We start from the raw sequence: 24,451 nt of genomic DNA, 5'->3' as shown, positions 1-24,451 counted from the left end.
ACATACACCTCAGCAAAATACATTTAAACTCAGTTTTCCACAATTCCTGACATTTAATCCAAGTAAAAATTCCCATTTCACATTTATTTTAAGAATGTGAAATGTCAGAATAATATTTGAGAGAATGATTTGTTTCTGCTTTTATTTCTTTCACCACATTCCCAGTGGGTCAGAAGTTTACATGCTACCAAATACTAATTGGTAGCATTGCCTTTCAGTTGTTTAAAGTGCGAGCAAGCAGGCCTACAAACCTGACTCAGTTACCCCAACTCTGTCAGAAGGAATGGGCCAAAATTCACCCAACTTATTGTGGGAAGCTTGTGGAAGGCTACCTGAAACGTTTGATCCAAGTTAAACAATTTCAAGGCAATGCTACCAAATACTAATTGAGTGTATGTAAACTTCTGACCCACTGGGAATGTGATGAAAGAAATAAAAGCTGAAATAAATCATTCCCTCTACTATTATTCTGACATTTCTCATTCTTAAAATACAGTGGTGAACCTAACTGACCTAAGACAGGGATTTTTTACTCGGGTTAAATGTCAGGAATTGTGAAAACTGGCCAAAAGTGTATGTAAACTTCTGACTTCAACTGTATATATATATTATTTTTTAAATGTTTTATTTGTGGTAACAATATTTCACACAAGTGAAAAATCCATGAAATTGGTGTTAGCTGTGACAGTAGGGAGATTCGATTTTTCAATGTACATCATCAGCAGACCCTAAGTCTGCTAACACTAGCTTTTTATCAAAATTCCATGTTGCCTAGCATTGCCAACTATCAATGACGACAGAGCATTGTGGTCAAGGAATGAAATTCTAATTTGTTTTGGTTCGATTTGTTTGTTTTGGTTCAACCAATGATGATGTCAACCAGTCAGCTGTCAAAGCAAAAGCTGTCAGTGAAAACATGTAAAATGACTGCTGCCCCTGCCACACCTTGCCGCCCACCCCCTGGCTTCACTGCCCTGGCTGTGGCCACTGTGGCTGCCCCTGCCAAGGTCATACCCCGCATGACTCGCAGAAGACCACCAGCCTTTGCTGACCCAGAGGCTGCTTCTACGGCTGGCCCTGGAATGGACGACCCCTTTTGTCATGATTCTGTACAACATGCACCTGAGGATCTGCGCGCAGGTGAGAACACATGATACTTGTTGGATATGACTGAAGTGTGATTCTGATGTGTCTTCTTCATTTATTAATATAGTTACAGCAATACGTCTCCCCGCATCTTTAAAGGGATTATATGTCTCATTCTATTGCTCTGTTTTCCTGTTCTCTCAGGAGAAGGAGAATGCCGAGCTGAAGATGAAGTGCTGTCTGCTCCACACTGAGTTGCTGAGGGAGGAGAGGGCTGTTCAGAGGGCTGAGGAGTGGGTCCGCGAGAACCAAGACAACCTGCCCAAGCTGGAGAACATTCTCCTGGCTAAGGGCGAAAGGTTGAACCAATGCACTGGCTCACTGACGACCGTCATTGATAAGACAGAGGTGCAGTGGCTCATCCAGGGATACCAGGAGCACTATGCCAGCCTGGAGCATGAGAAGGTTCAGGTGGCCTTGGAGGAGGAGACCAAGGAGGAGGTGCAGGTGGTCTTGAAGAGGGAGACTAAAAAGGAGAAGGTGGTCTTGGAGGAGGCGACCAAAGAGAAGAAGACCAAGAAGAAATCCAGCTGCTTCAGGGGATGTTCTTGCTCAGAAGATTCATAGAGGATGACTTTGAGTAGGTGAAGAAGAGAAGAGCAGAGATGAGAAGATAAGTTAAGTGATGAGATGAGAAGAGGAAGTGCCACAATATTCCTTTGCCATTGATTGTTTGCAAATAAATAAATATTTTGTTTAACTAAAAGTATACAAGCCGCCTGTACCTGTTTGTGGTGGTTCTTGCATCTTTTCTTCAAACATATACTTTGGCTAAATTCTATGAGGGAGGATTATGGTCAGAAAATACTTAAAAGTTACTGGGTTATATAAAACAACTGACAAATTAATCAAGGCTTACTGATAAACAAATCACATCGTAAAAGCAAAATGATGAGCCTATGTTATGGAGTGTTCCTCCTGATTTATAACAGCTGTAATCTAGTGACATTTCTACATACTGAGACAGTTACCCCTAAATTAAACTTATAAGCTAGGGTAAAATGCTTTGGAGGCATCACTAAGAAATAGCCTACAACTATAGATAGGACTGATAAGCATTGTCAAAATACCAAGACATATTGTGCGACCTATTAAATAGTGTTAGACTAGTGTACTTTTCTCTCATAGAGAAGGTTATACAGTAAACAGTAGAAAACTCACCAGAAGGGACTTCACTACAACAATCACTGTACTGTTGACCATTGCATTAATACATCAGTCTAGTTGTACTTCTGGAGACTTCCTTTGTCTGACTCGGAAATGGACAAAGATGAAGCGTTACCCCTGTAAATAAATGGCCGACGGCAAAGGACATTTTGTAAGTGAAGGCTGGTACTCACATGGAGCGATAGCCCTGTAGCGTGTCACCTGGTGTCAAGGACAACGTGAATGACAGGAAATTGCACTGGGGGATCTGGACTGAGCAGAGACATTCCACACTGTATCCGACATACTGTATCCGACATCCTGCGTCAGTATGTCTCCTTTAGCGTGTCTCAAAGAGAGCGGCAACATGTTCAGAGATATTAGTTAAAGTTTTAGACTATAAATATCAGGTTGAGGTTTCGTCTGATCAACTTGCCATCTGCATTAGAGCAAGACTTGTACAACAGATCTCATTAGCTATAACAGCTTCATCAGCAGTAGGGCTCAGTTTGCATTTAGACCAGGACCAGTTGGTCGTATCAAATCACATGCATCTAATATTTAGAGATAGGCCTATCAGTAAAGCTCTGCTGGGAGTTCACATGTACAGTACGCGGGTCTCTCCGTTGAATCATGTTTTGGCAGTTCAAAAGGCCGTTTCCATGGCAATGAGCCCCAGCAGATAGACGGAAGAGAAGTACATGTTATTGGTCACACACGGGACAAGAAGGGCATCATCCTGTTGGTGGGGATAAGCTGTGATCGAACACACTGGCTACAGTGACTGCTTTGAAGAAGGAATTGGCAGTAAAAATAACTGTCACTGCGGAACTTACTAAAGTTGTCATCAACCTATTAAACATAGTGGTGTCATATCCGGCTAGCTAGGATAGGCTATTATCCCCTTTTGTATTTTCAGACATATTTGTGTGTTTGTACGTGCTCAAAGCAGTACTTCTGGGGAATTTAGGATTGGCGTGTCCAGTCACGTATTAGTCTATAGATGACGTCCAGGCTACTTTGAGGTGGCACCCTTTGTCACACACACATGCACACACACACATCCCCTCTCTGACCTATTTCTCTGGTTGGCTGAATGACTGGAAAGGGCGCTCTTTTAGAACCAAACAAGGACAAGCGATTTGTGTGTCACAGTGTGTTTAGAGAAGCACATCCCCTCACCATAACGTACAGTACAGTACACACACAAAACATCCTAAATCATGTCCTGTGATTGAAAATCCCCTTCATACTATGCTACTATAAGCAGAAAAAGGTTTGTCAGATCATATCACAGCATCCTTGCTTTAAACACACTCCTGTCTCCGTCAAACCCCTCTGCTTAGGCTACACGTACGCTAGCCAGCTCTCATTTCCAATGGATTTGCTCTGCTGGTCATATCAAAGCAATAATTTTCATTTTGGTCAGGAGCTGAAAAAGTTTCAGAACCCCTGCTTTACAGATAAGTCCATTGCTCTAAAATTGGGAGCAAAATAAGCGCTCCTCTCAGTTCAATGCCAAAGCTGTTTTGTTATAGTTATACAACCAGCCCACATAAAACATCTTAATCCTGAGGTCAGGGAGCGATCATGATGTTTCTATCCATGTTTGGCCGCTACAGTTGAAAGATTTGTGTTGGTCTAAAGAACCTGTCACAATGAAGTCTCCCATTGCAAACCTTCAGACAGAGGGCTGAGAGGAATCAAGGCCATACCAACAATACCATCCCCATAGCCTTTCCTGAAGCCTTTGAACTGGGACGTGCTTAGCAATTACTGGCTGTTAATGGGGCCCTGGTGTGGGCAGGAACCAGGAAGTGATGATAGGAAGCGGTGGCAAATGGATGGTGCACGGCTGCAGGCATGGCCATTCTGCACGTCTACCCCACTGCCCACTGATTGGGCGAAGCGAAGGCGTTGGGGGTTAGCTAAGGCGTACACATATGTGCAGACACACTCCGATACAATCATACAGACATCACACATACCGCACTACTGGAGTCGGTGTGATACATATAGTTGAAGAAAGCTGTCAGCTGTTAACCTCACTAGGGTAGGGGGCATTATTTTCACCTCTGGATGAAAAGCGTGCCCAAAGTAAACTGCCTGTTTCTCAGGCCCAGAAGCTAGCATATGCATACAATTGGTAGATTTGGATAGAAAATAGTCTAAAGTTTCAAAAACTGTTAAAATAATGTCTGTGAGTATAACAGAACTGATATGGCAGGTGAAAACCTGAGAAAGATCCATCCAGGAAGTGGGATTTTTTTATGTTTGTAGTTTTCCATTGACTGCCTATACAGATTCCAATGACTGAGGACTCAAATTGCACTTCCTTTGGCTTCCACTAGATGTCAACAGTCTTTAGAAATTGTTTCAGGCTTGTATTCTGAAAAATGAGGGTCTGGGATGAGTGGTTTGGGAAAGTCCCCAGAGCTGTTTACCGCATGCGACCGAGAGTGCGCCTTTCTTGTTTTCCTTTTATATTGACGAAGCTATTGTCCGGTTGAAATATTATTGATTATTATGACTAAAAACAACCTGAGGATTGATTATAAACATCGTTTGACATGTTTCTACGAACTTTATGATACTTTTCGGATTTTTCGTCTGCCTGTTGTGACTGCCTTTGAGCCTGTGGATTACTGAACAAAACGCGCCAACAAAGGTTTTTGGATATAAAGAGGGACTTTATCAAACAAAACTAACATTTATTGAGTAAATGGGAGTCTTGTGAGTGCAACCATATGAAGATCATCAAAAGGTAAGTGATTAATTTTATCGCTATTTCTGACTTTTGTAACTCCTCTACTTGGCTGGTAACTGTTTGTAATGATTTGTCTGCTGGGTGCTGTTCTCAGATAATTGCATGGTATGCTTTCGCGGTAAAGCCTTTTTGAAATCTGACACAGCGGTTGGATTAACAAGAAGTTAATCTTTAAGCCGATGTATAACACGTGTATGTTTTATGAATTTTTGAATATTTCTGTTTTTGAAATTGGAGCTCTGCAATTTCACTGGATGTTGGCCAGGTGGGACGCTAGCGTCCCACAGACCCTAGAGAAGTTAAATACTGTATTCTCCGCACAGACGGAGCACAGTAAACTTATCTTGCTTTTAACTTCTTGATGAGTTATCAGTCAGCGAGTGTTAAAACTAGGCCTATCCAAGTTCTCTTACCTCTTGATGAGCTTGATGGACTTGAAGGCCTCGTCCATGTTTCCGATGGTCAGGTAGAAGCTAAAGTTGAGCATGGCATCGCGGGTGGCCTTTTCACAGTTCTCCAGGCCCTGAAAGTCCCGGAGGGCTCGTCTGGACACCATGTGCGGGGACTGGGCAGCCGGGGCTGAGGCCTGGGCCAGGGATGGAGATTGGGTGGTGTCTGGAGCTTGGGCCTCCTCCGCCTCTGGATCCCTCTCACCTGGCTGGGTGTTGATGAGATAACCAAGTATTAGCTATTTCAATACAATGTGACTATAGAGATTTTGTGTTGTGCTTCCATGGGGTCTAATTCTTTAATGCATTGATTTGTCCAATCTCATCTCTGTTTTAAACACTTCACACCCGAATATGAAAATTCCCCACACAAACAATACTAATGTATAACTAAACCATGTGGTTTGTACTGATGAACCCTTTAGAGCAAACAAGAGGTAGAGTGATTGTCGAAATTCAACATAATGGCTGGAGTGGGGTAAGATAAAGTTCCAGATTTTTTTTTCTCAGGAAACTCTATTTTCTCCAGAGATAGAATCTGGCTCTTGAAGCCTTTTTCTATTATAGCGTGATAACTTTCAATACTGGCAGCCGACTCGATTACACACAGGTAAGATGAAAGAATTTGGCTCCTTGATTAGGAAGGGAAAATGACACGCACACACACACACTATTGTAGCAACACCCAGTCCTTTATCATAGAAGAGTAGGCTCAATGAAAGGAAACATCCTCAGATATGAGATCTAGGGCTAGTAGGGAGACACAGACAAGAAAGGAATCAAAAACTGTGGAAATAGACATCTAAGAAGACATTGACCCTATCCAACCAGTGGAGTAAGCTACAGATATCTTTTCCAGTTCTATATGTCATTCTATGCTACAAAACATGGACACTACAATTCTGACTTATGCATCTGAATACTGTGGTGCATTCTTCCTATGTAAAAACATTTCACTTTGGATGGTGTAGATTACATTGTCCTGTTAATCATTATAACACAATGGAGGTTTTACAATGCCACTAGCCTAGAAAAAGAGGGTAGGACTATGGAAAAGCCGAGGAAATTTGCAGCACTGACTAACTGAAGGGGCAGTAGATACTTACTTCTGGTATAGAGATACCACCCCTCCGAAACAACAGCTGGTGTGAATGGAAGCCAAGCACAAAGACAGACATGCACATGAAATATGACAAATTCACATACACTCAAGAAAGAGAGGGAAGAAGAGCCCAAGCAAAATTATGCAAAACGAAAAGAAAGACTAACCGAGTTTTATGAGCATAGCCTCTGAGGGATAAAATGGGGAAGAGAAGCAAGAGAGCAACCCTACCTTACAAGTGATTTACAGATGTAGGATCTTAATTTGATCACTCTTTTGTTGATGAGAATTTGCCTGCACAGCAGGTTTAATTTTTTTTTGCAATTTCCACTTTAGAATTTCAGAATTGATTTGCAGTAACGTAAAACGTATCAACTCTTACAAAAAATGTCCATGAATTATAATCCACATAATAATTCAGATTTCCTGTTGCTACAGGATTTTTTTCCTGCTGTAGCAAACTGTCTCAAATTAAGATCCTACATCTGTGGGCCTACTGAAAATCATGATAACATAATACATCATTCGAACAGTACGTCCCTGGTAAATTAGAAAATCAGTAAACAAAAGAGTAGCCATACAGTAAATAATGGCCTCACCTTAAGTAAAGGGATACCATTCAATACTCTGCAGGTAATGTACTGTACATTGGTCATTGTCCCTACCTTACAGGTGAAGTAATAGTAGGGAACGTCCAGGGCCAGTAGGGCCTGCAGGCCAGCTGGTTTGGGGTAGGAGTCCTGCAGGAGGAGCCCATGTTCCTGAGTGCAGAAAAACGTCACAACGAGCACATCCGCCTGCAGAAGACAGCAAATACATGCTATATGTTACATAGTTCATAGCACAGCGGACTCAGAACACACCAGATACAGTACATACCGAACACATCCACACTTGATATGTATTCAGCATTTCCCCTAGGATTCTTTTCAGCAGGAGTGGGTCTCAGGAGGTTATGTGGAATGATTGTGAGAAGGTCACTTCTGGTGACTTTTTAAAAGGGAATTCTATTCTAAAATGCATGACAATTGAATTATGTTGACATCATCTTAAATAGAACTGATGTGTGCCTCTGCACTCTACTGATGATGAGGAGCAAGCGGTGGCTGTGCACTCGTGGATCTCATTCATGCCACTGCTCGCTCTGTTTGCTAGTATATATGCTGTAACTTAACACTTTGATCTTAAAGGGATAGTGCGAGATTTTGGCAATCAAACCCTTTTTCTAACCAGAGTCAGATGAACTCATTGAATACCATTTTTATGTCTCTGCGTGCAGTTTGAAGGAAGCTGAAAGTAGTTTTGCGAGCCCTTGCTGACTAGCGTTAGCGCAATGACTGGAAGTCTATGGAAACAGCTTGCGTGCTGTTCCCATAGACTTCCAGTCATTGTACAAACGCTAGTTAGCAAGTGCGCTAACGGTAGTTAGCCACTTCCTTCAAGACACATAAAAATAGTATCTAATAGTTCATCTGACTCTAGGTAGAAAAAGGTCTTATTGCTAAAATCTCGCACTATCCCTTTAAAAGTGGGTCTCCGCAGAAATATACAATACCAGTCAAAAGTTTGGACACCCCTACACATTCCAGGGTTTTTCTTTATTTTTTACCATTTTCTACATTGTAGAATAATAGTGAAGACATCAAAACTATGAAATAACACATATGGAATCATGTAGTAACCAAAAAAGTGTTAAACAAATCAAAATATATTTTATATTTGAGATTCTTCAAAGTAGCCACCCTTTGCCTTGATGACAGCTTTGCACACTTTTGGCATTCTCTCAACCAGCTTCATGAGGTAGTCACCTGGAATGCATTTCAATTAACAGGTGTGCCTTGTTAAAAGTTAATTTGTGGAATTTCTTACCTTCTTAATGCGTTTGAGCCAATCGGTTGTGTTGTGAAAAGATAGGGGTGGTATACAGAAGACAGCCCTATTTGGCAAAAGACAACAGTCCATTATTACTTTCAGACATGAAGGTCAGTCAATCTGGAATTTCAAGAACTTTGAAAGTTTCTTCAAGTGCAGTCGCAAAAACCATCAAGCGCTATGATGAAACTGGCTCTCATGAGGACCGCCACAGGAAAGGAAGACCTAGAGTTACCTCTGCTGCAGAGGATAAGTTCATTAGTGCTACCAGCCTCAGAAATTGCATCCCAAATAAATGCTTCACAGAGTTCAAGTAACAGACACATTTCAACATCAACTGTTCAGAGGAGACTGCGTGAATTAGGTCTTCATGGTCGAATTGCTGCAAAGAAACCACTACTAAAGGACAACAATAAGAAGAAGAGACTTGCTTGGGCCAAGAAACACGAGCAATGGACATTAGACCGGTGGAAATCTGTCCTTTGGTCTGATGACTCCAAATTTGAGATGAACGGATGATCTCCGCATGTGTGGTTCCCACCGTGAAGCATGGAAGAGGAGGTGTGATGGTGTGGGTGTGCTTTGCAGGTGACACTGTCAGTGATTTATTTACAATTCAAGGCACACTTAACCAGCATGAATACCACAGCATTCTGCAGTGATATGCCATCCCATCTTGTTTGGGCTTAGTGGGACTATAATTTGTTTTTCATCAGGACAACACACCTCCAGGCTGTGTAAGGGCTATTTGACCAAGAAGGAGAGTGATGGAGCACTGCATCAGATGACCTGGCCTCCACAATTACCTGACCTGAACCCAATTGAGATGGTATGGGATGAGTTGGACCGCAGAGTGAAAGAAAAGCAGCCAACAAGTGCTCAGCATATGTGGGAACTCCTTCAAAACGGTTGGAAAAGCATTCCAGGGGAAACTGGTTGAGAGCATGCCAAGAGTGTGCAAATCTGTCATCAAGGTAAAGGGTGGCTACTTTTAAGAATCTATAATATCAAATATATTTTATTTTGTTTAACACTTTTTGGGTTACTACTATATGTTATTTCATAGTTTTGATTCTACATTGTAGAAAATAGTAAAAATAAAGAAAAACCCTTGAATGAGAAGGTGTCCAAACTTTTGACTGGTATGGTATATAAATAAAAAAATGGAGGGAAAAAAATTACAAAGGAAAATGAAAAAAATATGAATATTGGAGAAACACTGGTATTGTATGCATGGTATTGTATTTTTCGAAATACATTCTGAAAACAGGCATGTAATATATTATTTGTTGTCAAATCTGGTTAATGTGATTGTACATTACAGTATGTAACATTTTTGTGTGGTGGTAAGTAGTACAATGAAGCCACCCCTACCCTGTCCAGATGGTCCATTTGGGGAGAGTTGACCAGTACCGTCTCACACACAAACAGACGAGGCTCGTTCTCGTCCCAGAAATGAGACACAGGACATCTCTCGCTCAGCTCTGTCAGTGGCCGTCTGGAACACACACACACACACACACACACACACACACACACACACACACACACACACACACACACACACACAAAGGAACACACAGTCAAAAGAAACACACAGTCAAAAGAATGCACGCACACACACACCTTTCTGTGTCGTCGGCCTGTGAGATGCCACTAGGCGGTCTACCAGTGAAGAAGTCAAAGTGAGAGAGTGTGTCCATCTCTACGTCATAGAAGTACATTCTGTGGTCAGGTCTCCCATTCACCTTAGAGGGAGAAATAAATCAGCATCAACATAATCAACAACTTGGTAGAAGTAGAATTTAACAGACTTGGAAGTGTAACAATTCAAATAACTTCATTGCAAATCACAAGAGCAAAGTTTATCTATGAGATAAAAAAAGTCAAGGTTCTGTGTCTCGGAGTGTCCACTCACCCGAGTGACCAGGATGCTGACTTGGTTGCCGTTGGCGTTACACTTGACCGATCTCAGGGCTCCCAGATTAGGGGTCAGGTCCACTAGGTTCTTAGCACTGCAGTGGGCCTTGGCTTCTCTATACACACACACATACAGTACAGACGTATATACAGTCGATACAATGAAATACACAACGAACCCTGAAAATTGTGCTGCAATATGCAATGACAAGGATTAGTCTTTTGCTAGCTATGTATAGCAACACAAAACAATGGAGACCTGTAAAACAAAATAAGAAATTGGCCAAGCTCATTAACTTACACTGGCTAACAACACTGATTTGAAAAAGTGGTTGTGCCATTACAAGTAATGTAAATTGAGAGGTTTTTATCTGTTTTTGTGGATACCTGCGAGTGAGGTCAAAGACCTTGATGTGAGCTGTGTCTGTTCCCACCACCAGGTAGCCTTGACACACACTGAGCAGCACAGGGTTGCCCTCGGCCTCAGAGAAGGCTAGTAGCTGCTTCACTGTGCCCTGGGAGACAGAGTCAGAGAGATACACACTGCTTATTTACAATAGACAAAGACACACAATGCTTATCTAAAATATACAGAGAAGGATCTTTATTTGATCACTTTTCTGTTGCTGAAAACTATTTTCCTGCACAGAAGTGTATTTGAGGTTTAAAAAGGCTTTTAAAGTTTGTAATTTTCACCAATTAGCCCTAACGAAAAATGTATCAACTCCGACAAAAATGTCCAGTAATTATAATCCACATTTACTGTTGCTGCAGGATTAATTACCTGCTGTAGAAAACTATCTAAAAATTAAGCTACAGACAAAAAAAAGAACACTGAATCTGATTTGACAGGAGCCTTGAAGCCGTATGAGGCAGTATGCATACTGTGTGTGTGTGTATCCGTGCGTACATGCGTCTGTATGTATCTGCGTGTGCGTGACTGTGGATAGGCAGAGGGTTCCAGGTAAGGGGACTGACCTGTGGTGTGCGGACCTGGACTCTATTTGGCTCCACAGTGTAGATATTCTCATCATGCACAGCTAAGACCTGGGACTCACACAGGAAAGAGCCTGGGGACGAGCAGGACGGGAGAGGATGGGAAAGGGAGGATTCACACAGGGCTTAATAACACTAAGCATCTGTCTTAATGCAGTGCTTACGACCGTGTTATAAGTGCTTATGACCGTGTTATGCAGTGCCATGCTGGTGTTGTGCAATGTTATCACTATTTAGCTGTGCAGCCACTTTACCTGTGTTGCGTAGAGTTGCCCCTGAGGGTTCGTACACGGTGACCTGCTTCCCGTTCCACACTGTGACTGTGTCCTGAACACACATCACGTAAACATCAGATGCCTAACATCGCAGTCATTGTAAAAGACCACTCAATACACCTCACATACTCCTTAGATAAACACACCTGCTTGTGTGAGACAGACACAGTAAAAGTTTCACATTGAGCAGAAAACAAATCATTCAATAGCCTCCCAAGTCAAGCTAGACCAGGGGTTCCCAAACGTTTTGGGCCTGTGACCCCATTTTGATTAAAAAAAAATTGCGACCCCAACATGTAAAAAAAGTGATATAATCAATGACCAATGTTTACTTCTTTAATTGGGGCTGTGACAGTCTATTACAAATCAGTCTGACAGTACTTTTGACATTATTTCAATGTGAAGGAAGTATGGTTTGAAGTGACTGAAACATATCAGAAAGGTATTGGGGAGTTCAGAAGATCATCAGGCAATAATCGTGTATGCTCTTCTGTGTAGAAAAGAACATCAACATTCCCCCCCAGTCTGATTTAATGCCTGGTCTTGTCCACTCTAATAAGTCCCGCGTGGCTTGTGGGCATTGTAGAGGGAAACAGAAGACACATACATATTCCTGAGTCTTTTCTTTCAGTGACTGGGTCATAAAAGATAGAGCCACATTTGTAGGAAGAAACGGCTCTGTTTATATCCGAAACGGCTCTGTTTACATTCGAACCGGCTCTGTTTACATCCGAACCGGCTCTGTTTACATCAGAAACGGCTCTGTTTACATCCGAAACGGCTCTGTTTACATCCGAAATGGCTCTGTTTATTACAAGCGCACCTAGCGGCTACCGGCTCTATGAACCAAGCACAATATTATCATTTTTTATACAATCATCTCGCCACCCCATTTTCAAATCATGCGACCCCACGTGGGGTCCCGACCCCTAGTTTGGGAAACGCTGAGCTATACATACACAGTTGGTGAGCAGGGCACATTTTTGTCTGGTTTTCTTGGTAGCGGGACCCATTTTTGTCTGGTTACCTTGGTGACGGCTCACGGGACACATTTTTAGGCTGGTTAACTTGGTAACGGGACAAATGTTTGGACTGGTTACCTTGGTGACGCAGACACCCTTGATGTGCATGTCGGAACGCAGGGTGAGGTGGGAGTTGGTGTTGAACATTGTGAGGCTGAGCTGAGATGGGGTCAGCTGCACCGCTGCCACCTGCTGGCCGAAGTGGGCAGACATGACGTGCTCACAGAGGATCAGCACTGTGGTCACACTATTGGCAGCCAGCAGGTTCAGGTTGGAGCCCCACTGGAAACAAACAAGACAATTGCAATCAGAGAACACATTCATGTAAAACTGTAATAACATAGTCACTGACTAATGTAACTGCACTCTCTCTATGAGTCCGGTGATCGTGTTGTAGCCACAATCAGTGAAATTCAATATTTTAGACCAGGTGTCGACAAACGGAAAAGAACATTGGAAACTAATCTTGATCGGATCTGTCTAAAAAAGGTGATGGAGAGGTGATGGACGAGGATATAATACACTGTGCCTGAGTCATCGCAAAGTGTCAATACAGTATAATGTAGTACTGTAGTATAATGTGGTACTGCAGTAAAGTAGTGTACCTGGAGCTGGGTGACATTGCCCTCGATCTCCGTGGGTGTCTGTAGTTTCCACTGGGCCTTGGTGCCTGTCCTGGTGTTGGGCTGACTCACCATCCTCCACAGAGCTATACGTCCCCTGTTGGTGCCTGCAGCTAGGATCTCTGGAAAGACGCAGCGGAGTGAGGGCGACATCATGAAACAATACAAATATGACCAATTCTATGCCTAAATATGATTAAACAAAGAATTACATTTTTACACTTTAGTCATTTAGCAGACGCTCTTATCCAGAGCGACTTACAGCAGTGAATGCATACATTTCATACATGTTTTTTTTTTCTTCCTGTACTGGTCCCCCGTGGGAATCGAACCCACAACCCTGGCGTTGCAAACACCATGCTCTACCAACTGAGCCACACGGGAATTTCCTATTTGAGAGGTGAATGCATAGCATAGAATAGCATAGAAGACAATGGACATAGGAGTTGCTGGCAAGTTAACACAAACAGATCTGGGACTAGGCTAGTGGATGTATACTGTGTAATTGTAATCCATTTAACGTCAGTCTTCCATAGCTCACCATTAGCCCAAATTTTCAGAATACCAGCAATGTTCATTCCTACCTTTGGCTGTGCAGTAGGAGACACAGTTCAACACCTCTCCTTTTTCAAAGCCAAGGCTCTCATCCAGAGAAAGCACATAGTTGTCATCCCTCTCCAAGTCCCAGAGCCTACAACACAATGTATGTTAGCTACACAGTCAGTGTGTGTGTGTGTGTTTGGTTTTCCTATCCTTGTGTTTGGTTTTCCTATCCTTGTGGGGACCAGAAGTCCTCACAAGGATAGTAAAACAAGGAAAATTTGGACAAGTGGGGACATTTCGCTGGTCCCTACAAGGAAAATTGCTAGTTTAGAATTAGGGATTAGGATTAGAATTTGGTTTAGGAGTTAAGGTTTAGGAGTTAAGGTTAAAGGTTACGTTTAAGGGTTAGGGAAAATAGGATTTTGAATGGGAATCAATTGTTTGGTCCCCACAAGGATAGTAAAATCAAATCAAATTGTATTTTTTTCACATGCGCCAAATACAACCTTACCATAAAATGCTTGCTTGTGTGTGTGTGTGTGTGTGTGTGTGTGTGTCTGACCTGATGACCTGTTCCCCTGTAGCTGTGATGAGGAGACCTGTCTCTGTTGAAACGATGTCTGCGCTTTGGCCACTTTTTCCACTCAGCTTCACCTGTGACAACAGAACACATAAACACAATCGCACACATACTTGAATTGAACTTACAGTTCTAAGTAATGGCGCCAGAGGGGATGGCTGCCGTTTTACGGGCTCCTAATCAACTGTGCTATTTTGTTAGATTTTTCACAATGTCTAACTCATTTTGTACATAATGTTGCTGCTACCATCTCTTAACACTAAAAAGAGCTTCTGGACATCAGAACAGTGATTACTCACATCGAACTGGACAAAGATTTTTTCATTAATGAGTCCGATGCGAAGGATATACTGCTTCGTCGAGACAAGGCCCAAATCCCCGTCATCCGAGTGAAGAAAAGACAGCAAAAAAGGGGGAGGAGGGCTGGGTGCCTTGTAAGAATTAGCCGACGAGTAGGTAAACCACCACTACCCTTCGTATTATTGGCCAACGTGCAACCATTGGAAAACAAACTGGATAATCTACGATTAAGACTATCCTACCTACGGGACATTAAAAACTGTCATATCGTATGTTTCACCGAGACGTGGCTAAACGACGACACGGACAATATAGAGCTGGCTGGCTTCTCCGTGCATCGGCAGGACAGAGCAGCTACGTCTGGTAAGACGATGGGTGTGTCTCTATTTGTCAACAACTTCTGGTGTGCGATGTCTAATATTAAAGAAGTCTCGAGGTATTGCTCGCCTGAGGTAGAATACCTCATGATAAGCTGTAGCCCACACTATCTACCAAGAGAGCTCTCATCTATATTAGTCGTAGCCGCCTATTTACCACCACAAACCGATGCTGGCACTAAGACCGCACTCAACGAGCTGTATAAGGCCATAAGCAAACAAGAAAATGCTAATCCAGAAGTGGCGCTCCTAGTGGCCAGGGACTTTAATGCAGGCAAGCTTAAATCCGTTTGACCTCATTTCTATCAGCATGTCACATGTGCAACCAGAGGAGAAAAAAAACTCTAGACCACCTTTCCTCCACACACAGAGATGCATACAAAGCTCTCCCTTGCCCTCCAATTGGCAAATCTGACCATAATTCTATCAACCTGATTCCTGCTTACAAGAAAAAACTAAAGCAGGAAGTACCAGTGACTCGCTTAATACGGAATGGGTCAGATGACACGGATGCAACGCTACAGGACTGTTTTGCTAGCACAGTCTGGAATATGTTCTGGGATTCATCCAATGGCATTGGGGCGGCAGGTAGCCTAGTGGTTAGAGCGTTGGACTAGTAACCGAAATGTTGCAAGATCGAATCCCCGAGCTGACAAGGTAAAAATCTGTCGTTCTGCCCCTGAACAAGGCAATTAACCCACCGTCATTGAAAATAAGAATTTGTTTTTAACTGACTTTACTAGTTAAAAAAAAAGTTCAATGAAAAATACAATTTCATATGTACCTTCATGAGCTCCTGGGCTCCCCCATCAGGTCCCAGAGTGTACTGCGACAGCAAAAGGGTTTCCATTAAAAAATGTAAAATAAATAATTGAGGAGTATACCACCTCAGTCACTGGCTTCATCAATAAGTGCATCGACAACGTCGTAGGCACATATCCCAACCAGAAGCCATGGATTACAGGCAACATTCGCACCGAGCTAAAGGCTAGAGCTGTGCTTTCAAGGAGAGGGACTACAAAGGGCTGCCCAGTGACGTGAGCCTACCAGACGAGCTAAATGCCCTTTATGCTCACTTTGAGGCAAGCAACACTGAAGCATGCATGAGAGCAGCAGCTGTTCCGGACGACTGTGTGATCACGCTCTCCGTTTCTTGTGCCCAAGAAAGCGAAAGTAACCTGCCTATATGATTAACGCCCCGTAGCATTTCCGTCGGTAGTCATGAAGTGCTTTGAAAGGCTGGTCATGGCTCACATCAACACCATCATGCCAGAAACCCTAGACCCAATCCAATTCGCATACCACCCCAAAACATCCACAGATGACGCAATCTCCCTGAGCAAGGCAGTTAACCCACTGTTCCCTGTGCGCCGAAGATGTGGAAGTCGATTTAACCTGTTAGGGCTAGGGGGCAGTATTGACACGGCCGGATAAAAAACGTACCCGATTTAATCTGGTTACTACTCCTGCCCAGTAACTAGAATATGCATATAATTATTGGCTTTGGATAGAAAACACCCTAAAGTTTCTAAAACTGTTTGAATGGTGTCTGTGAGTATAACAGAACTCATATGGCAGGCCAAAACCTGAGAAGATTCCATGCAGGAAGTGGCCTGTCTGACAAGTTGTTGTTCATCTTGGCTCTTTTTATTGAAGACTGAGGATCTTTGCTATAACGTGACACTTCCTACGGCTCCCATAGGCTCTCTGAGCCCGGGAAAAAGCTGAATGATATCGAGGCAGCCTCTGGCTGAAACACATTATCGCGTTTGGCAAGTGGCCGATCAGAGTACTATGGGCTTAGGCGCGTGCACGAGTCGACCCCGTGCTTTATTTTCTTTCCTCTGTTTACCTAAACGCAGATTCCCGGTCGGAATATTACCGCTTTTTTACGAGAAAAATGGCATAAAAATTGATTTTAAACAGCGGTTGACATGCTTCGAAGTACGGTAATGGAATATTTAGACATTTTTTGTCACGAAATGCTCCATGCTCGTCACCCTTATTTACCTTTTCGGATAGTGTCTTGAACGCACGAACAAAACGCCGCTATTTGGATATAACAATGGATTATTTGGGACCAAACCAACATTTGTTATTGAAGTAGAAGTCCTGGGAGTGCATTCTGACGAAGAACAGCAAAGGTAATAAAAATTTTCTTATAGTAAATCTGACTTTGGTGAGTGCTAAACTTGCTGGGTGTCTAAATAGCTAGCCCTGTGATGCCGGGCTATCTACTGAGAATATTGCAAAATGTGCTTTCACCGAAAAGCTGTTTTAAAATCGGACATATCGAGTGCATAGAGGAGTTCTGTATCTATAATTCTTAAAATAATTGTTATGTTTTTTGTGAACGTTTATCGTGAGTAATTTGGTAAATTCACCGGCAGTGTTCGGTGGGAATGCTAGTCACATGCTAGTCACATGCTAATGTAAAAAGCTGGTTTTTGATATAAATATGAACTTGATTGAACAAAACATGCATGTATTGTATAACATAATGTCCTAGGGTTGTCATCTGATGAAGATCATCAAAGGTTAGTGCTGCATTTAGCTGTGGTTTGGGTTTATGTGACATTATATGCTAGCTTGAAAAATGGGTGTCTGATTATTTCTGGCTGGGTACTCTGCTGACATAATCTAATGTTTTGCTTTCGTTGTAAAGCCTTTTTGAAATCGGACAGTGTGGTTAGATTAACGAGAGTCTTGTCTTTAAAATGGTGTAAAATAGTCATATGTTTGAAAAATTGAAGTTTTTGCATTTGAGGTATTTGAATATCGCGCCACGGGATTACACTGGCTGTTGAGTAGGTGGGACGCAAGCGTCCCACCTAGCCCATAGAGGTTAAGGCAGCTCCCTGCACTTCTCTGATTCAGAGGGGTTGGGTTAAATGCGGAAGACACATTTCAGTTGAAGGCATTCAGTTGTAGAACTGACTAGGTATCCCCCTTTCCCAATAGCCCTCCACACTGACCTTTCCTACCTGGACAAAAGGAAAACCTATATGAGAATGCTATTAATTGACTACAGCTCAACATTCAACACCATAGTGCCCACAAAGCTCATCACTAAGCTAAGGACCATGAGACTAAACACCTCCCTCTGCAACTGGATCCTGGACTTCCTGATGGGCCGCCCCCAGGTGGTAAGGGTAGGCAACAACACATCTGCCATGCTGATCCTCTGAAAAGATTTGGCATGGGTTCCCAGATCCTCAAAAAGTTCTACAGCTGAACCATCAAGAGCATCCTAACCGGTTGCATCACCACCTGGTATGGCAACTGTTTGGCATCTGACTGTAAGGCGCTACAGAGGGTAGTGTGTATGGCCCAGTATATCACTGGGGCCAAGCTTCAGGACATCCAGGACCTATATACTAGGCGGTGTCAGAGGAAGGCGCCAAAATTTGTCAAAGACTCTAGTCACCCAAGTCCTAGACTGTTCTCTCTGCTACCGCACGGCAAGCGGTACTAGAGCGTCAAGTCTAGGACCAAAAGGCTCCTTAACGGCTTCTACCCCAAGCCATAAGACTGCTGAACAATTAATCAAATGGCCAACGGATTATTTACATTGACCCCCCCCCCCCCTGTTTTTACACTGCTGCTACTCGCTGTTTACTATCTATGCATAGTCACTTTACAAATGACCTTGACTAACCTGTACCCTGCACATTGACTCAGTACCGGTATCCCCTGTATATAGCCTCGTTATTGTTATGTCATTTTCTTGTTACTTTTGGATTTTATAAAACATTTTTACTTTAGTTTATTTAGTCAATATTTTCTTAACTCTATTTCTTAAACTGCATTGTAGGTTAAGGGCTTGTAAGTAAGTATTTAACCTGTTGTTATTGGCGCATGTGGGGCAGCAGGTAGCCTAGTGGTTAGAGCATTGGGCCAGTAACTGAAAGGTTGCTAGATCTGTCATTCTGCCCCTGAACAAGGCAGTTAACCCACTGTTCCTAGGCTGTCATTGTAAATAAGAATTTGTTCTCAACTGACCTGCCTAGTTAAATAAAAAATTTAAAAATTAAATTTGATATGTACCTTCATGAGCTCCTGGGCTCCCCCCTCAGGTCCCAGAGTGTACTGCGATAGCAAAAGGGTTTCCGTGACAACGGCCAGGACTTCTCTCCTCTTCAGATAGAAGAGCTTCTGGATGGAGCCGTCCACACTGAGCACTGGGCTGCTCCTGCCATGCTCATCCACACAGTGCACCTTGCCTAGGCACAGAGTCAATACACACACTTAGGCTAACACAATGATAGTGCTGCTTCAAATTTACTTAATTACACTGGGCACAGGGATGCAAACCGAGTTTTATCTAATTAAACAACAAAGAATATGATCTACATGATCAGTCTGTGTGTGAAATAAAAAGTGGTTAATGTGAACCTAACTCGCAGCTAAAAAATGTAAAGAAAGCAATCCGATGTTATTTGTTGCATTGACTTTACTGCAAATGACAGTCAAGTCTTGAGAAAAAAACAATACACTAATATTGCAGTTAGCCATGACAGCCTTTATAATAGAATGCTTGTGACCACGCACACATCTAAATACTGCATTTGGGAAAAAAACATATTACGTAGAACTAGAATGAAACAATCAGGCATTCTATTTCTGCTCTATTATAGTGGCACACTATAGTAGACGTAGTACAGGGCTACAAGTCCGCAAAAATAACGCTCACAGAGTAAAAAATGAAATAATCCCCCCTCACTCACACACACAAGTTCAACACAAGAAAATCAATATCTTTGGGCTACACTACACATTATACACTTTCTGCCTGTGGATATCTGTTCTACAACGTGCCAGCAGAGCATGATATATTTTATTGGCATAATTGATCTCTTTAAGGCAGAGTACACCTCGCATACCCCTTTTATCCACTATATTGAGAAAGAGAGAAAGTGTGTGATGTTCCTTTCGCCTCTAGTGGCATCCAGCTTAAGCCAGGTCCATCTCCAGCTACACTTGTTTAACAAGCAACGACTCATTTTTACCTAATTCTCTCATTCAGAAAATTAACCACATACTGTAGAGGGAAAACATTAGTTCACAGATAGTAGTTAGTTCGTTAGCTAGTTAACATTTCACACAGATTGCCAGGGTCCAGTAAGCAACTAACTCGTTATAACTTGAGGAACAGCAAGGAGCCATATAACGTTACCAGTTAATACTATATCGAATTGGTTAGGTTACTAACGTTAGCTGTCTGACTTTATTATCCAGCTAATTTTCACACCATAAACTCAATTATTTGATCAGTTAAGTTGGCTAATGTTGCTCAACATTTCTCTGGCTAGCTAACGGATAATTTGATCCAGCTAGCAAGAACCGAGGTAAAGACAGTTTCAAGTTGGATATTCGACGGATATTCGCGCCTTCAAACCTCAATAGCTTTCAAACCACTTGAGCCACAGACTCCAAATAAGTGTCATGATGTTGGAAAAATTGCGCACAACATTGCACAGGTCTTATTTTCACGATTTGGACATTAATTCGCTTTCCAAAGCTAATAAACATGTGGAAATGTGAGCAGCATTTTGTATTCTGAGTTGAATTAGTTAGGGAGTAAACAAAGTACAAACTTACATTACATTTCAATAGCTCCTTGGTCATGTGACCTACTGACTTCAAACAAGGTTCAGAATGTCCACTCTGTGGGCCTACACATTGCACACCCTTTAGTTTGTCCATTTTTATCTCACATGGTTTTACATGCATTTTTCAAAATGTAAAATTTCAATACCTCCTTGTGACCTCAAAAAAAGGTTCAGAATGTCCACTGACAATACCTTCATATCGCACACTCTGGTGTTTGTCTACTTTCATCTCATGCTATTAGACTTAAATCTGTAAGCTTTGCAGGCCTTCATTTTTACATGGGTGTTAAAAAAACTAATTTAAGTCAACAAATATTCCATCCTCCCAATAACTACCTTTCACATGGACACTGAAAATATCTGCAAATGGCTGTATGTGGTATGGATCAAGGACAGGAGAGGTGTTCAAATAGAGGTGCTTAAAGGAAGGCGCGCAGGTAGGCCTCATGAAAAACAATGTTTCATATGCTCTTTTTAATCACAGTAATAGGCAATGATTTGTCAGTCACAGTGAGCTTGATAACGTGAAAGAATCCTTTTCATAGCATCACTTTCATATACTGTACATTAAGACAAATCCTTCTACGTTGCGTATTAGAACGCAGTTTACATAACCTGATAATGACTTCATATTTGAGTGCATTCACAACAAGCCACCTGCAGACAACTTACAAAATGTACTATTGCATTTGAGGGTTCGTTTTTCTGATGAAAATAGTTATTTGATGCATGGCCTACTATTTCGAACTGGGAAAATAAATTCCTACGTCTTTTGTGAGTAAAATCCTTTTTCCAAAATTGATTTAGGTACATTTTTGTGAAGAGGTATGAGGGTTGTGATATGGGTCATTTAATAGTAAAATCATTTAAGGGATCAATACATTTCTATATTGCTTCCCCAGTATCTGCATGAACCATCAGGCCAAGTGTTTTTGGTTGACCCTGCTGGAGAGAAAGAGAAGGAGGAATCGGAACACGCTGCATTCAAATTCAGGTCTTAGTTATTCCATTGTACTGGATCTAATACATATTAGCATTTTACATACATTCATAAGTGTAATACTTTTTTATGACATACTGTGAAAAACTCTCTTGGCTGCTGGCTCTGTCACTTTCAGACATGCGCAGAGCAGACTTGAACCACAGGGGTCTCTGTAAAGAGAGAGTAATCCAAAAGGCACAGACACACCCCTTGACTTTCAATTGGCACCGTTGACCTGTATGTATTCTCTCCTGATTGGCTCTGTGGTGCACAGTCTGGCAGACTGACTAAAGTGCCAGAGGTATGAGGAGAGACATCCTCCTTTGTATTTATGGGAACAAATATTTCCTAACACTTTGGGTCCTATTCTTGGACATTTAGAAGACACAATGCATCAATGTAAAAAAAAATGTTATTACTAATTACTGTCCATGAGTAACCTCAACCTTGTGGGTCTATGGGTGTTTGGGCCAATAAAGTCTCTCATGCCCCGATGAACGGGGACACAAGGAAATAATTTTAAATCTAAACCAGCCCTTTTTTACTGGAGTACATTAACCCCTAATTGGGGCTATTTTCTTGACACATAGTAGCAGTTTACCAGATAAGAAGTCAAGAAGATCAAAAAGTAGATTGTTGTAAGGGTGTATTAGGTCCTGTGCTGGCCCCATTGTCATATCCATTCTGGATTCTGACTGGTAAAATCATAGCTGAAAAATGCCTCTATGTATGTGTATACATTTTCCGCCAAGACAGAACTGCCAAAGGGGGTGGAGTTGCAATCTACTGCAGAGACAGCCTGCAGAGTTCTGTCATGCTATCCAGGTCTGTGCCCAAACAGTTAGAGCTTCTACTTCTAAAAATTCACCTTTCCAGAAATAAGTCTCTCACTGTTGCCGCTTGTTACAGACCCCCAGCTGCACCCTGGACACCATATGTGAATTAATTGCCCCCCATTTATCTTCAGAGTTTGTACCGTTAGGTGACCTAAACTGGGATATGCTTAACACCCTGGCCGTCCTACAATCTAAGCTAGAGGCCCTCAATCTCACACAAATTATCATGGAACCTACCAGATACAACCCCAAATCCGTAAACTCGGGCACCCTCTTAGATATCATCCTGACCAACCTGTCCTCTAAATACACCTCTGCTGTCTTCAACCAGGATCTCAGCGATCACTGCCTCATTGCCTGTGTCCGTAATGGGTCCGCGGTCAAACGACCACCCCTCATCACAGTCAAACACACCCTAAAACACTTCAGCAAGCAGGCCTTTCTAATCAACCTGGCCCGGGTATCCTGGAAGGATATTGACCTCATTCTGTCAGTAGAGGATGCCTGGTTATTCTTTAAAAGTGCTTTCCTCACCATCTTAAATAAGCATGCCACATTCAAAAAATGTAGAACCAGGAACAGATAGAGCACTTGGTTCACTCCAGACCTGACTGCCCTTGACCAGCACAAAAACATCCTGTGGCGTACTGCATTAGCATCGAATAGCCCCCACGATATGCAACTTTTCTGGGAAGTTAGGAACCAATATACACAGGCAGTTAGGAAAGCAAAGGCTAGCTTTTTCAAACAGAAATTTGCATCCTGTAGCACAAACTCCAAAAAGTTCTGGGACACTGTAAAGGCCATGGAGAATAAGAGCATCTCCTCCCAGCTGCCCACTGCACTGAGGCTAGGAAACACTGTCACCACTGATAAATCTACGATTATCGAGAATTTCAATAAGCATTTTTTTATGGCTGGCCTTACTTTCCACCTGGCTACCCCTACCCAAATCAACAGCTCTGCACCCCCCACAGCAACTTGCCCAAGCCTCCCCCATTTCTCCTTCAACCAAATCCAGATAGCAGATGTTCTGAAAAAGCTGCAAAATCTGGACCCCTACAAATCAGCTGGGCTAGACAATCTGGACCCTCTCTTTCTAAAATTATCCGCCGCAATTGTTGCAACCCCTATTACTAGCCTGTTCAACCTCTCTTTCGTATCGTCTGAGATCCCCAAAGATTGAAAAGCTGCCGGGGTCATCCATCTCTTCAAAGGGGGAGACACTCTAGATCTAAACTGTTACAGGCCTATATCTATCCTACCCTGCCTTTCTAAGGTCTTCGAAAGCCAAGTTAACAAACAGATCACCGACCATTTCGAATCCCACCGTACCTTCTCCGCTTTGCAATCTGGTTTCCGAGCTGGTCATGGGTGCACCTCAGCCATGCTCAAGGTCCTAAATTATATCATAATCGCCATCAACAAAAGACAATACTGTGCAGCCGTATCCATCGACCTGGCCACGGCTCTCGACTCTGTCAATCACCACATTCTTATCAGCAGACTCAACAGCCTTGGTTTCTCAAATGACTGTCTCGACTGGTTCACCAACTACTTCTCAGATAGAGTTCAGTGTGTCAAATTGGAGGGCCTGTTGTCCGGACCTCTGCCAGTCTCCATGGGGGTGCCACAGGGTTCAATTCTCAGGCCAACTCTTTTCTCTGTATACATCAATGATGTCGCTCTTGCGGCTGGTGATTCTCTGAACCACCTCTATGCAGAAAACACCATTCTGTATACTTCTGGCCCTTCTTTGGAAACTGTGTTAACTAACCTCCAGACTGGCTTCAATGCCATACAACTCTCCTTCCGTGGCCTCCAACTGCTCTTAAATGCAAGTAAAACTAAACGCATGCTCTTCAACCGATCACTGCCCGCATCTGCCCACCCGCCTAGTATC

At 42.5% G+C, this 24,451-nt stretch overlaps 1 protein-coding gene across 1 annotated transcript in view; it reads right to left on the bottom strand.

The window, feature by feature from the left end:
* Nucleotides 1-24,451, bottom strand: part of ift140 (intraflagellar transport 140 homolog (Chlamydomonas)) — a 62,478-nt gene that overhangs the window by 22,273 nt on the left and 15,754 nt on the right. Inside the window, exons 6-18 of the mRNA XM_014158888.2 lie at nucleotides 19,166-19,341; nucleotides 14,424-14,515; nucleotides 13,903-14,009; nucleotides 13,301-13,440; nucleotides 12,774-12,977; nucleotides 11,653-11,725; nucleotides 11,381-11,472; nucleotides 10,790-10,917; nucleotides 10,401-10,518; nucleotides 10,109-10,230; nucleotides 9,857-9,980; nucleotides 7,276-7,407; nucleotides 5,473-5,717 (exon numbers count right to left, since the gene is read on the bottom strand). Of these exons, the coding sequence (XP_014014363.1) occupies nucleotides 5,473-5,717; nucleotides 7,276-7,407; nucleotides 9,857-9,980; nucleotides 10,109-10,230; nucleotides 10,401-10,518; nucleotides 10,790-10,917; nucleotides 11,381-11,472; nucleotides 11,653-11,725; nucleotides 12,774-12,977; nucleotides 13,301-13,440; nucleotides 13,903-14,009; nucleotides 14,424-14,515; nucleotides 19,166-19,341 (1,753 nt within the window). The remainder of the gene's footprint in view (nucleotides 1-5,472; nucleotides 5,718-7,275; nucleotides 7,408-9,856; nucleotides 9,981-10,108; nucleotides 10,231-10,400; nucleotides 10,519-10,789; nucleotides 10,918-11,380; nucleotides 11,473-11,652; nucleotides 11,726-12,773; nucleotides 12,978-13,300; nucleotides 13,441-13,902; nucleotides 14,010-14,423; nucleotides 14,516-19,165; nucleotides 19,342-24,451) is intronic.

The sequence above is a fragment of the Salmo salar genome, chromosome ssa19 (assembly GCF_905237065.1).
Source record: "Salmo salar chromosome ssa19, Ssal_v3.1, whole genome shotgun sequence".
Taxonomy (NCBI): domain Eukaryota; kingdom Metazoa; phylum Chordata; class Actinopteri; order Salmoniformes; family Salmonidae; genus Salmo; species Salmo salar.
This window is presented reverse-complemented; position numbering and strand designations above follow the sequence as displayed.